Raw genomic sequence first — 12545 nt, forward strand, 5'->3', positions numbered from 1 at the left:
ATCTAAGATGCAATTGCAAATTTAACATATTCTTCCGAGAGATGCTTTGTCTAACCTATTGGAGAATTATATAATAGAAAGCAGTCACAAAACTAATAGCTTTCTCTTTGTCCTTGATATCTAAGATGTAATTGCAAACTCAACTTATTCTACCGAAAGATATTTTGTCTAACCTATCGGAGAATTATTTAATAGAAAATAGTCACAAAACTAGTAGCTTTTTCTTTGTCGTTGATATCTAAGATGCAATTACAAACTCAACATATTCAACCCCTTCAATAGTGCCAAAAAGAATCGTTGTCTGATTGATGAGAGGAGGGAAGAAATAGAGAACCAGCAACAACCTTTCTGCCGAGAGTGATTTATTCGTGCTCGTCACATGAGAATTTTTGAGTGATCGCTCAAGAACTTTTTATTTTAGTATTCTATTTTAGGTATTTTAAATTCACAACAAGAGTAGAATAATTTTTCTTTTTAAATTATGTTTATTACAGTAAAAAGCACTACTCTACTGACAAAACTTTCATCTAAAAGTTAGTATTGAGTCGACAGATTGTCAAACCCAAACCTAATACGGATCAGTGTATGTGTGACACACCCAACCCAACATGATACTCATAACTAATGTATTCTTTTATACTTAATGTACTATTATTGGATAAATCATGAAATACACCTAATGCAACATTCGAAGACAATATGTCTCTTGCACTCGATGTTCCCTTACCAAGCATAGCATGTTATGCGCTCGATGAGGCCTTCACAATGAACACATTTACTAATGCTCTGTCATAACTAAGAAAAATGTGTGGTGTGTCTGACGTAGAACTTGTGGCCAATGCATCTCCACACATTCGATGAATTCTCACTGGGCAAACAACATGACATGCATTTGCCAAGCAAAAAGTATGATGCACTTGCAAGATGATAGTATCAATTAATTCTTCTCCTCCACACTCAACATATCTTAAGCAAGCAGAAGTATCAATTATGCATTTGCAAGACGATAGTATACCAGAAATCATTATTTTTTTTAGTACTAATTAATCAGCACAAGTAGTATCCCACGGTAGAAATCAAACATTCATTGTATTGGTTGTTAAAGTAAATTATTTTTCTTGCATTTCTATAATGTGATATTATTATGTGCATCAAAATTAAAAGTATGATTAAACGAACTTATAATTATATTAAATAGAATTAACTTCCCACAAACATCACTCAAGTCGTTGTAGTATAGTGGTGAGTATTCCCGCCTGTCACGCGGGTGACCCGGGTTCGATCCCCGGCAACGGCGTTTGATATTGGTCGGTCTTTTTGTTTCCTTATCGTTAACGGTGTCATCAGAGCTTTCTTGATCTTCATGGTGGCTGCATATTTTTGATCTCATGGTGACCTGTAGAGCAGTAGGTAGGTTCACCTCGATCCATCGTCCACGAACGACCTTCGCAAGAGCTCATCGATTTCACCACCTTTTTTATTCCGACCACCTGCCCCAGCCTCTTCAGCAATGCGTCATGGAGAGAAAGAAGGTAATGAATGGGGGTCGAGGATCGAAACAGCTTTCCTCGTTCTACTACTTCCAAGTGCAGCTGGGATTATTAAAGTCACCGAGAGAAGGTAACCAACTCATCACACAGAAAACAACACAAGTTTTAATGGCCATACTTTTCGAGTCAAGACATGCCATGCCGATGAAGACACTGTCAGCAGCCTTTGTTTTCTTTCTTTCACTGCAGGTCTTCGAGAGGAAGTCATCTCGTAACGCGGGCTTGCGTCGATAGGTTTGGATGATAGTTAAGTTTGATGACTTGACCCTACCGATTCCAATGGAATTTACATGCCTATGCATCATGTTCGACGATTTGAGCAGATACAAATGAAAGAAAAATCTTTGATATCGATCGATGGCCGGCTCGGGATGGAGATTCCGTCCACTGGTTGAACGACCTGTTCACAGCCACGAATGACTTTGGCAATTGCTCTGATCTTTCCTCCTGTCTGAATGCACGCGTCATATTTGTCGGTCAACGCATGTTCGAAGTCAAGCGTACGTTTTCTGGCTTGAAAAAAAATCAACAGGAAAGACAATAATTCGTGTGGACTCCGTAAGAGTCACGCAGTTGCAAAAAACGATAATACTATGGACGATAAAGAAAGACGACTATTCTTTGGCCTTTCATTGTGCACAGCCATATACTTCAGATGCAGTCGGATATGGTTTTTGAAACATTTCATGGACGACGGGTGGATTAATATAAAGCAAGCGGCATCCTAAAGGCAGTGGATACATCTGGCTATAGTGCAGGTCCTCCGTTGCTCGAGCAGAACCCTTTTGGAAGAACCACGAAAGGTACCTTCTCAGAAACCCATGATATATTTCTTTCCACTTCTTGATGTTCCCAGTTAAGCTCAACACATTTCTTAATGTGTAGTAATTGTTGTTGGTTGAAGATTATATAACATGTTAGAATTATGATCTCTGTGGATACGTGAGAAAAGCTTATGCCGATAGTTAGATGAGGCGATGAAGCAGCAGTACGTGATCTAAATACTCCTGCACAGACTTGTCGACGTAGAAGTTAGACCTGTAATCAATTAGAAGGTTTAGGATAAGTAATTAAGATATTCCTAAGACAGCCTATCATAAATACATAATTTTTTTCTATCATTCGATAACCATAATCAAGATCCAATTAAATCTATAATATATCTTATCCAATTATACAATTATGTAATTTATCTTATCAAATTTTAAAAATTAAAAAAAATATTTAATCAAATTTTAAAAATTAAAAAATTATACATGAACATTAATTTTAAAATAAGTTAATAAGTTCAATACTTCATTAAGTTCGACTATCAATACTAGTAATAACGGTTATATGTCATCGATATCATATTTCTTTTTATGTACCATTAACACTATTAGTTTTTCTAATATAATCCATAATGACCTATGTAATTTATCTTATCAAGATAATCCTATTATCATATTTAGTTACAATATATATATATATATATATATATATATATATATATATATATATATATACATAAATATATATATACATAAATATAAATAGGATAGTATAAATAAATAAATTTAATTAACTAATAAAAAAATTCATGAATGATATCTACTTAAATACTTATTTAATGTAGATTACTCATCTAAATCCATATTGAAAAATTTTATTTTTATATTCTAACTCAAGATTATAGTAGGCTATTGATGTTATAACAATTCTCATCGAGTCTCATTTAAAAACTAGAGAAACAAGCTCAGTATAATCGATCTCTTCTTTTTGAAAAAAAAGTCTTTAGCCACAAGTTTGATTTTATATCATTCAATATTATTATTTAAGTTACAGTTTATCTTAAAAATTTATTTATAATTGACTCTTTTGTAATTGTTAGAAAATTCAATGAGTTCCCAAATATTATTTTGGTTTATCAATTTCAACTGTTCTTTCATTGCATCTATTACTTTTTATAATCATTACTTTTTATGACATAAAAATGATAAGGGATCTATTTTGATTCCTATACTATAATCTAGTTCTTGTATATATACTATATAATCATCGAAAATAACATATCTTCTTTTCCTTTGAGATCTTCTCAAAACTATTGGTTATGATTATTTTATAAGATTATAAGCTACTACATCAATATCAAATGGGAGTTCATTAGCGTTGTTTTATTATTTACTCTCATTAATTCGTTAAGTGATTTGAGGAACAACAACCTCTCGAATAAGAAATGATAAAGGAGCATCAACATATATCTCCTCTATATCAAATTAATCTTTTGAGATTTTTTAACTCTCACTATTTTGATATTTTCTTAGAATCTTACATTATTATATTATACTATCCTCATACTATAATTAGGTGTAAAATCCATATCTCTTGGAATTCTTTAGATAATCAGTAAGATACCTAGAAATAGTTCTTGGATCTTTTTTTTTTGTATAGATTAAAGACTCTTATCACTGCATGATAACCTCAAATATATAGATATCTTAAACTAAGTTTCTTATAAATTTATAACTCAAACTGACTTTACTAAAAACCTTATTCAAGATATATATAGCTGTCCTAAGTGCTTTACTCCATGTCGACTCATATATATATAAATAACTCATTATACTCATAATTATGTTTATAAGAGTATGCTTTTATTTTTTAACAATACTATTCTACTATGGCACACTTAATAAGAAATACTAAGCACAAATAACTTATTTTTTTAGGAATCTAGCAAAAGGAATAGGATTCCAACCAAACTTATTATTTCTATCATAAAATTCACTATCCCTATTAGATCTGATAATTTTAATTTTTCTATCTAATTATCTCTTGACTTCATTTATGTATACTTCAAGAGTATCAACAACATGAGACCTTTTATGTATTAGATATGCATAACTATATCTTGATAAGTCATATATAAATGTGATAATATATCTCTCTTTATTGAAATAGAAAATATAAAGTGGTTTGTAAATATTAGTATAAATAATCTCAAGGTGTTTTTTACTATTGTAAATTTTATATATACTTAATTTATTTTCCTTTAATACAATCTTTATAAACATTAAAATCAAAATTAGTAAATTCTAAATCTTTCAATATTTTTTTGAAGATATACCCAAAATGTTATGCTATAAGATAGAAGATTTTTCATTATTGAAACTATGTTTTGATTTAATATTTAATTATATTTTAGTAAACTTAATATTCAAATTAATTCTATGCAAACTATATACATAGAAACTTTTATTGAATCATAAAATATACTATATTTACTATTAATAAAAAAAGATAATATATTAACTCATCAATTCTAGATCGAAAAACTAAAATTTAAAAAAAGTAAAAACATAGCATGTGTTTGCAATATCTGAGATGATTCCCCGTAATGATGAATCTTTTATATTTATTTAAATTTTAGGTTATAATAAATCATTACATATTATTATTAACATAAGTTAAAGCATCAAAATAAATCCACCAAATATTAAAAGGAATCTTTGTAATGTTTGATTCAAAACATACAAAAGTTAAATTTATATTTTTCTTTTCAAACCAATTCTTACATTTAATGTATTCCTTTTTCATATATCTTTTCTTATCAAAAAAATACTTTATTATAAGGTTTTCTTTTTATTAGTCTGCTTAACATTTTTAGACCCGATAAATTTATTTGGTAGATGATATTTCCATTTTTTTTTTATTACTAACTACTTGAGTAGTAAGATCTTTCATACCTTAACCTTAATTCTTCTTAAATAGATATACTAGTCAACTTGTTCAAGTCCTATTTATCCTTACTTATATCATAGTGAATTTTGAATAGGTCAAACTGAAAAGAAAGAGAATTAAGAATAAATTACATGAGGAAATACTCATTCACATATATGCATAATGCTTTTAAGTTTCGTAGCCTTGTTAGTAGGATATGATCTTGAATCCCCCCGAATGTCATCATACTAAGTCATAGTTAGTTCTTTTACTAATATGTCCATTAATAAATTATCAATAAATTTAAACCTATTTTTAATAACTCTCAAATATTCTAATGTGCGCGATGATGAAGTCTTAATATTATTTATAATTGTCATTCTTATAACCATTAGACTAAGTCTATTAGATCTTTCTTAAGAGTTTATTTTAATAACTTATTTTATATTACTTTATCAATCAAGTCTATGGATCTTTCAATAAGCAATGTTAGGTAAAAATTTAATATACCCAATGTGAACTACATATTCTTTAACTATTTTGAATAATTTGAACCAAAGAGTATAGAGATACTAAAAGTATCAGAATGCATAGAAGAAAATATTACTATGAAATATAAAATAATATTAATGCTTTGAGTTTTCAAAATATAATGAACTATTAATATCATCCATATTTCACCTTAGAATAAAATATTAATATATATGATGTTCACTTAAAAAATTATTTATGGATGACTAATATTATCCTTGTGGACTAATATTGTTATCTTTAGTTATACAACTCTAAATTGTAAGGATATTTAAAATAATATTATCCTATCCCATCACATAATTATCTAAATATCTTAATTATGTGCATCATTAAAAAAATTTTAATGTCATTTGTGACTAATTTTTTAATATAACTTTATGAGTCATTAGTTTAAGTTGTTTTGACAACTATTAGATCAATATAATAATATAAAATATAGTTTAAAGTGACCTATAAATGATAGCATTTATTGCAATTCATAATCCATAAACTCATTATCCTAGGTCATCATGATAGTTACTAGTGAAACAAAACTTAGAGATATAAAATATAAATAATATTCACTAATTTTTTATTAATATAATTTATATAATAAGATAATAATAGTAATAATAATAATAAGATAATAACTGTAATAATTATTAAATATTAATTAATAGAAAAAATCTCATATGATGATTATAATCATAATAAAATATAAATCATATATTTATGTAAAAAATATTATTTTATAATTTTAGTTCATGCTCAGGTATTTAATAACCACATAAATATCCAAAACAATAATCAAAATTTCTAAATAACATAAGCAATTAATTTAGACAATCATAAATCATATCATATGAATAATAATAAAATATTTATAATTTATTTTTCTATTTAATTTTGGTAAAATAATTTATCAAAATTTATGACATAATTTATGTTTTTATGGTTCAACAATAATGCCAAATCAAAAGGGCAAAATCATAAATAAAAGATATTAGTAAAACATAATTAATTTCATGTGGGTAAAATAAAAATTTTACAATTAAAAGCATAGGTTAGAAATAGTTGATTTTTAAAGGGCAAATATAATTTTTTAGGATATATATTGAAATTATCTATTTTTAAAGGGTAAAAATGTCATAAAGGGATATCAACTAAAATTAATAGATTTCATAACGATAAAATTGATCTTTTGTAAGGTGGAAGCCCTAAAACCTTATCCTTTCTCCAAATTGATATCGGACCATAACTTGCCCATGTTATTGCCAAGTACGTGAGTCTTCATCAGTGGTGCATGTCACCATCGACATATGTAAGGCCACCGAACAAATCACCACCCAATCACTATAACCTCCTTGAGTGTCGACAATGTAGCATCATTGTTTGTCATCACCATCATTGTCCGCTAGATAGTTGTCATGCCAAAACCCATCGTCATAGGCCTTGTGGACTTTAGCAACACCATTAACCTTGGTCATAAGTAAGCATGCGACCAAGATCCACTGTCGTGATGCATCGTCATGATCCTTCTTACTATGACTTGCCATGTCAACGATAGCTAGAAAACCATTAGCACAATAGCCAAAGACCACCATTGATATGGAAAATGCAACTACACTAGTGTAGTTGTTGCCCACAATAAGGCTCGCTATACCTTTGTTGTGATGCACAACAGCACTATCATTTGTGTAGCCTCCATATTGTGATGAGGACACCTCGTGGCCCTCCTCACTATTGAAAAATCTAGGGTGGCATCACATGCATAGCGGAAGAATAGAAAATAAAAAATTCAGAATTTTTCGTAGAAAAGAAGGTTTCATCGTTGTACAAAAGTTGATGCGTAAAAACCTGTGAAATAGAAAACTACACGTATAAAAAAGATGTATTACATAGGAAGATCGTATATTCCTAAAAACTTATAGATCTATAGGATAAGATGAAGGAGGTCAACTATTCTCTTCTCTAGTGGTGATCTACATGGCATGGGCTACGAAGATGCTCTTCAAATCGTTGCCCAAAATATCTTCCTAGCGCGCATCACGTAATCTAGAAGGGGCTGCCCCTTCATGTTGTCCACATGCCTCAAATAGGGACTGCAGGTTGAGGTGGAGAAGGGGAGATGAAAATAAGAGGTAGCAGCCAAAAAGCCTAGCTCATGACCCTTTGGTTCCCTCCTATTTATAGAAGTCCCATGTCAATTTAACTATAATGGATCATGCCATATTGGGTACTGAATTTCTATCCAACTATCTAAGCCTCTTAGATTAATGGGTATCTACCTAAAAATCCTACATTTACTCTTATTTAATCTCATCCATAGGATCCAATAATTTAGGGGCTCATTGGACATCCAATAAGATAGAGGCTATAGCGGATATCTCATATCTGAATATCTACTCAATCACAACACCTACCATATGTGTGTGACCCTCTAGGCCCAATATCGAGCTGGCCGTAAGATATACCTATTAGAACTTTTTTTGGTTCGGTGAATTATTATCTCCTTAATAATTCACTTGACTCATCGACTACGAACATACTATGCCACTACACCACAGTTCCCAAACGATATAAGAGAATCCAATCTTTTAGACATGTCTGTTCTAAGTTATCATGTATCTATAGTCCCTCATCTATTTAATATCCCAAAGACTGTATTCCAAGTATGGTGCTATAAGGCCCATATAGTTTCTACTCGAGTCTCACTCTAATCGGATTCTCCCGGAAAACTCTGTCTCTCTCAATCTGAATGACCATAGCTAGCAATTTGTCTAAGCAAGAACACATAAGATATTTTTCTCATGACACCGAGAGTGGATGATCCTCTATCGACACTCAATAGCCCTCGTAAGGTTGGCTACCACTCTCAATAACAAGCTATGTTAAATCTGGAGCTTCTAGACTTATAAATTTGGTATCAAAGAGTGGAGTACTCATATAGGACATCATTGGTATCTCAAGGCTAAGGACTAGATACACTACTGAGACGATGGAATTGCTGTATAACAATAAGGCATCATCAACCATCCAATATTCTATGAGTGAATCAATCAATAAACTCATTCTCTAATGAACACCTACACTGCATCCCTAGTGTCCCACACGAGCAGCTATGAGATCAGTTGCCTCCATCATATGGACCGGTATATAGTACACCAGTCTTTGCAGTTATCTCGATATCCCTATCGAGTAATCTATGTTCGATATTATTTAGGGTTTATATTTAAAACTAAATCAGTCTCATTATCGTGATCTCATCATGATCCAATTCTTATTACATAGATTCATGGACATCACAATATATACATATATAATAAGCAATATAAAATGATAAAATGTCAAATAATATAATAAGTAAAAAGAATGTGTATCATATCATATGTATCATCACTCACATGATTGATTTGTAGGGTACTTATAACTAGCACTCACTAAACCCAATTGTCCTACAATGTTGATGTCTACCGTTAATAACTTCAACCACCTATATCATAGTCACCACATATGGGCCAATGACCGCCACCACTACCTGTGGCAAGATTGGTAGCCATATAGGGATGGGTTGCCATCGACAGTAGCGATGACTTCACCACATGAAATAGGCCATCACACCTTAAGTCCAATGACCATAATAGGTCATCGACCAATCATCATCGCACCTCCAAGGACAACATGTCGTTTATAGCAATGCCGATAAGTATATTTGTTATGAACATAAATCATCCACCACAGGGATAGCAACCGTAAAAGGTAGTTGTCGTCCACATTGTTGTCATCAACAACAAGTTGTTGACAACATATTGTAGATCAAAATTGGACAACATAATTTTGCAAGCAAAGATGCTTATAAATATATCTAAATACAAAACATATCTGATATATTTTTATGATATAATATATTCGACTTCAAAACAATAGGCTTTGAGGCTAATTGTAAGCATAAAATCATAATTATACCATTATATGAAATAAATTTAATGTCAGAATATGAAATCAAATATTTATATATGAAACATTACGTGTGCATGTCTTTCGATATCATTCAGAATATCTTTATTTGATTTATAGAACGTACTTCGATACGTAGAAGGCAACAATACCAATTTGCAAAGAGAATTAGAATCTCTTTCTCTAATTCTTGTATATATTATCATATTGAGTTTCTAGAATTAGGATCTATGATAAGTAATTAAGAAAGTTTTTCAGGTCATCTTTTAAGAAATCTATCATAAATAATTTTTTTATTAAATTTATATTATATCTTATCTAATTAAATAGAATCATATAATCTAACAAAAAAAAGAAAAAAACTTTTTGGTGGATTAACTGTCAAAATTGTTCACTTGCTTCTCTCCCATTCTGATGAAAAACTTGGCAGATTCCCTATATTTTAGCTTTTAGAACATCTGGTTTATGATGATAAGCTGTGTTGGCATCTTCTTCTCCAATGTGCAATGATCTCTGTGAATTTGTCAGCCATGATGCCGCACAGAGCGAGGGCTTTATGCCTTTTGTTCTGCTTCTCCACCATGATTGCCTGTACGAGCTCTCTGTCCTTCAACTTCTCCGGTTTCAATCAAGACACAATGTCGAAGATGACCGTTCAAGGCAACGTACTCATCAACGACACCACAATACTACTCACCAAGGATGGAGCCAACATGGCTAGCGTCGGCAGAGTACTGTACAATGAAGCGCTGCTCCTGTGGGATGCCAAGACGGGAGAACTGACTGATTTCACCACCCAATTCGCCTTCCTCATCCACTCCCACGAGGATAACTATGCCGATGGCCTCGCGTTCTTCCTCACGGCCAATTATTCTTCTTCCGGTACGCCTGTCTATTCCGAAGGTGGCTACCTCGGCCTCTTCTGCAATAGCACCATCATAAATTCCACAATTAACGCCGTGGCCGTGGAGTTCGATACCTTCTCCAATGAATGGGATCCCAAACGCGAACATCTCGGCATCGACGTCAATTCGATCAAATCCTCTGCGACCGTGTTGTGGAACGCGAGTGTCAAAGTGGGCAGGCCGGCAAATGCACGGGTGAGTTACAACGCTAGCACCTATAACTTGAGTCTCTTCCTGACCTACGAGAGAACAAATCTGTTACCCAGCAGTAACTACAGCCTACACTATATTGTGGATCTGCGAAAAGTCCTGCCGGAGAAGGTAGCAGTAGGCTTCTCGGCGGCCATAGGCAACTTCACCGAGACGCACAGCATTCTCTCGTGGTCTTTTAGCTCGAGTCTACAGCCAAAGAAGAAGAAACTGACGGCTGGACTTCTTGCCGGTTTGGTTGTCGTCGGAGTGGTCGTCTTGATGCTTGTGTCGATGGTCTTGCTGTGGTTGTATAAGAAGATGGAGAACCATAGTGGGACAGAAACAGATGCAGAGGACATGGACTATGATGAGACTATCGATCATGAGTTCGAAACCGAGAAAGGGCCAAAGAGGTTTCCTTACAGAGAGCTGGCCGCTGCAACACAGGACTTCTCCGAAGAGAGAAAGTTAGGGGAAGGAGGATCTGGGTTGGTCTACAAAGGTTACTTGAACCAACCGAAGCTTGATGTAGCCATCAAAAGGATCTCCAAGGGATCGAAACAGGGAAGAAAGGAGTACATCTCCGAGGTCAAGGCCATCAGCCGGCTGAGGCATCGGAACCTTGTGCAGCTGATCGGCTGGTGCCACAACCGCGGCGAGTTCTTGCTCGTCTATGAGTTCATGCCCAATGGAAGCCTCGACGCCTACCTCTACAGTACCAAGAAGCACCTCGAGTGGTCGGTGAGGTACAAGATTGTGTTGGGGTTGGCTTCCGCACTGTGTTACCTCCACGAGGAGTGGGAGCAGTGCGTGGTGCACCGCGACATCAAGACCAACAACATCATGTTGGATTCGGCATTGAATGCCAAGCTGGGAGATTTCGGCCTCGCCAGGCTAGTGGACCATGACAGTAACCTGCAGACGACGGATTTAGCAGGGACCAGGGGGTACATGTCTCCTGAATACTTCTACACCGGCAAGGCCAGCAAAGAGTCGGATGTCTACGGCTTCGGAATCGTGGCGTTGGAGATCGCGTGCGGGAGAAGGACGATCGAGCCAATGGAGCACCCGAACAAGGTGAGGCTAGCCGAGTGGGTGTGGGAGCTCTACGGAAGGCAAACCATCCTGAAAGCGGCGGACGAGAAGCTAAAAGGCCACTTCGACGAGAAGCAGATGGAGAGCTTGATGGTAGTCGGATTGTGGTGTGCTCATCCGGACTACAATCTGCGGCCATCGATCAAGCAGGCGATCAGCGCACTGAATTCGGAGACACCATTGCCTGTGCTTCCTGCAAGCCGGCCGGTGCTGACGTACAGAGTGCTTTCCATGGACGACGCGTCGATTACTACGGTATACAGTGTCAATGATTCACCTTCCGACCGTTGTACACATTTCTGCGAGCGAAGCTCGTCTCCAACTGGACTTTCGAAGTGAGATTGATGTGGAACAGGACCAACATCTGACATGAATGTGTGTATATTAAGTTATTTGGACTGGATTTTCGCGCATCATACAAGTTATCGACAATAAGATGTTGAAATCGATACTCATGTTCCGTAGTGTAGTCAGCTATAATTTCGGTGTAGTGACATTGCTAATCATGACACTATTAGCATGCTAATATCACAGTTGACGTGAGAATAGCAACATCGATTGCACGTTACTGGAACGACATCAAAACTTCCACGTCGAAACATATCCAAACACGATTTAGGTTCCAACGTATCAA

The 12545-nt window shown here is 34.1% G+C and overlaps 1 protein-coding gene and 1 non-coding gene across 2 annotated transcripts; both read left to right on the forward strand.

Moving 5' to 3' along the window:
- Positions 1 to 1225: 1225 nt before the first annotated feature.
- Positions 1226 to 1297, forward strand: TRNAD-GUC (transfer RNA aspartic acid (anticodon GUC)). The gene has a single exon. It is a non-coding gene; the product is annotated as a tRNA-Asp (tRNA).
- A 919-nt stretch (positions 1298 to 2216) lies between these two features.
- LOC135619527 (L-type lectin-domain containing receptor kinase IX.1-like) lies at positions 2217 to 12366 on the forward strand. The gene is made up of 2 exons (XM_065121627.1): positions 2217 to 2353; positions 10248 to 12366. Exon 2 carries the CDS (start codon positions 10250 to 10252, stop codon positions 12248 to 12250), a length of 2001 nt encoding a protein of 666 aa, XP_064977699.1. The 5' UTR covers positions 2217 to 2353; positions 10248 to 10249; the 3' UTR covers positions 12251 to 12366.
- Positions 12367 to 12545: the final 179 nt, after the last annotated feature.

The sequence above is a fragment of the Musa acuminata genome, chromosome BXJ2-8 (assembly GCF_036884655.1).
Source record: "Musa acuminata AAA Group cultivar baxijiao chromosome BXJ2-8, Cavendish_Baxijiao_AAA, whole genome shotgun sequence".
Lineage (NCBI taxonomy): Eukaryota > Viridiplantae > Streptophyta > Magnoliopsida > Zingiberales > Musaceae > Musa > Musa acuminata.

Coding starts and splice junctions, on each gene's coding strand:
- LOC135619527 (XM_065121627.1), top strand. CDS start 10,250: ATGATGCCGCACAGAGCGAGGGCTTTATGCCTTTTGTTCTGCTTCTCC.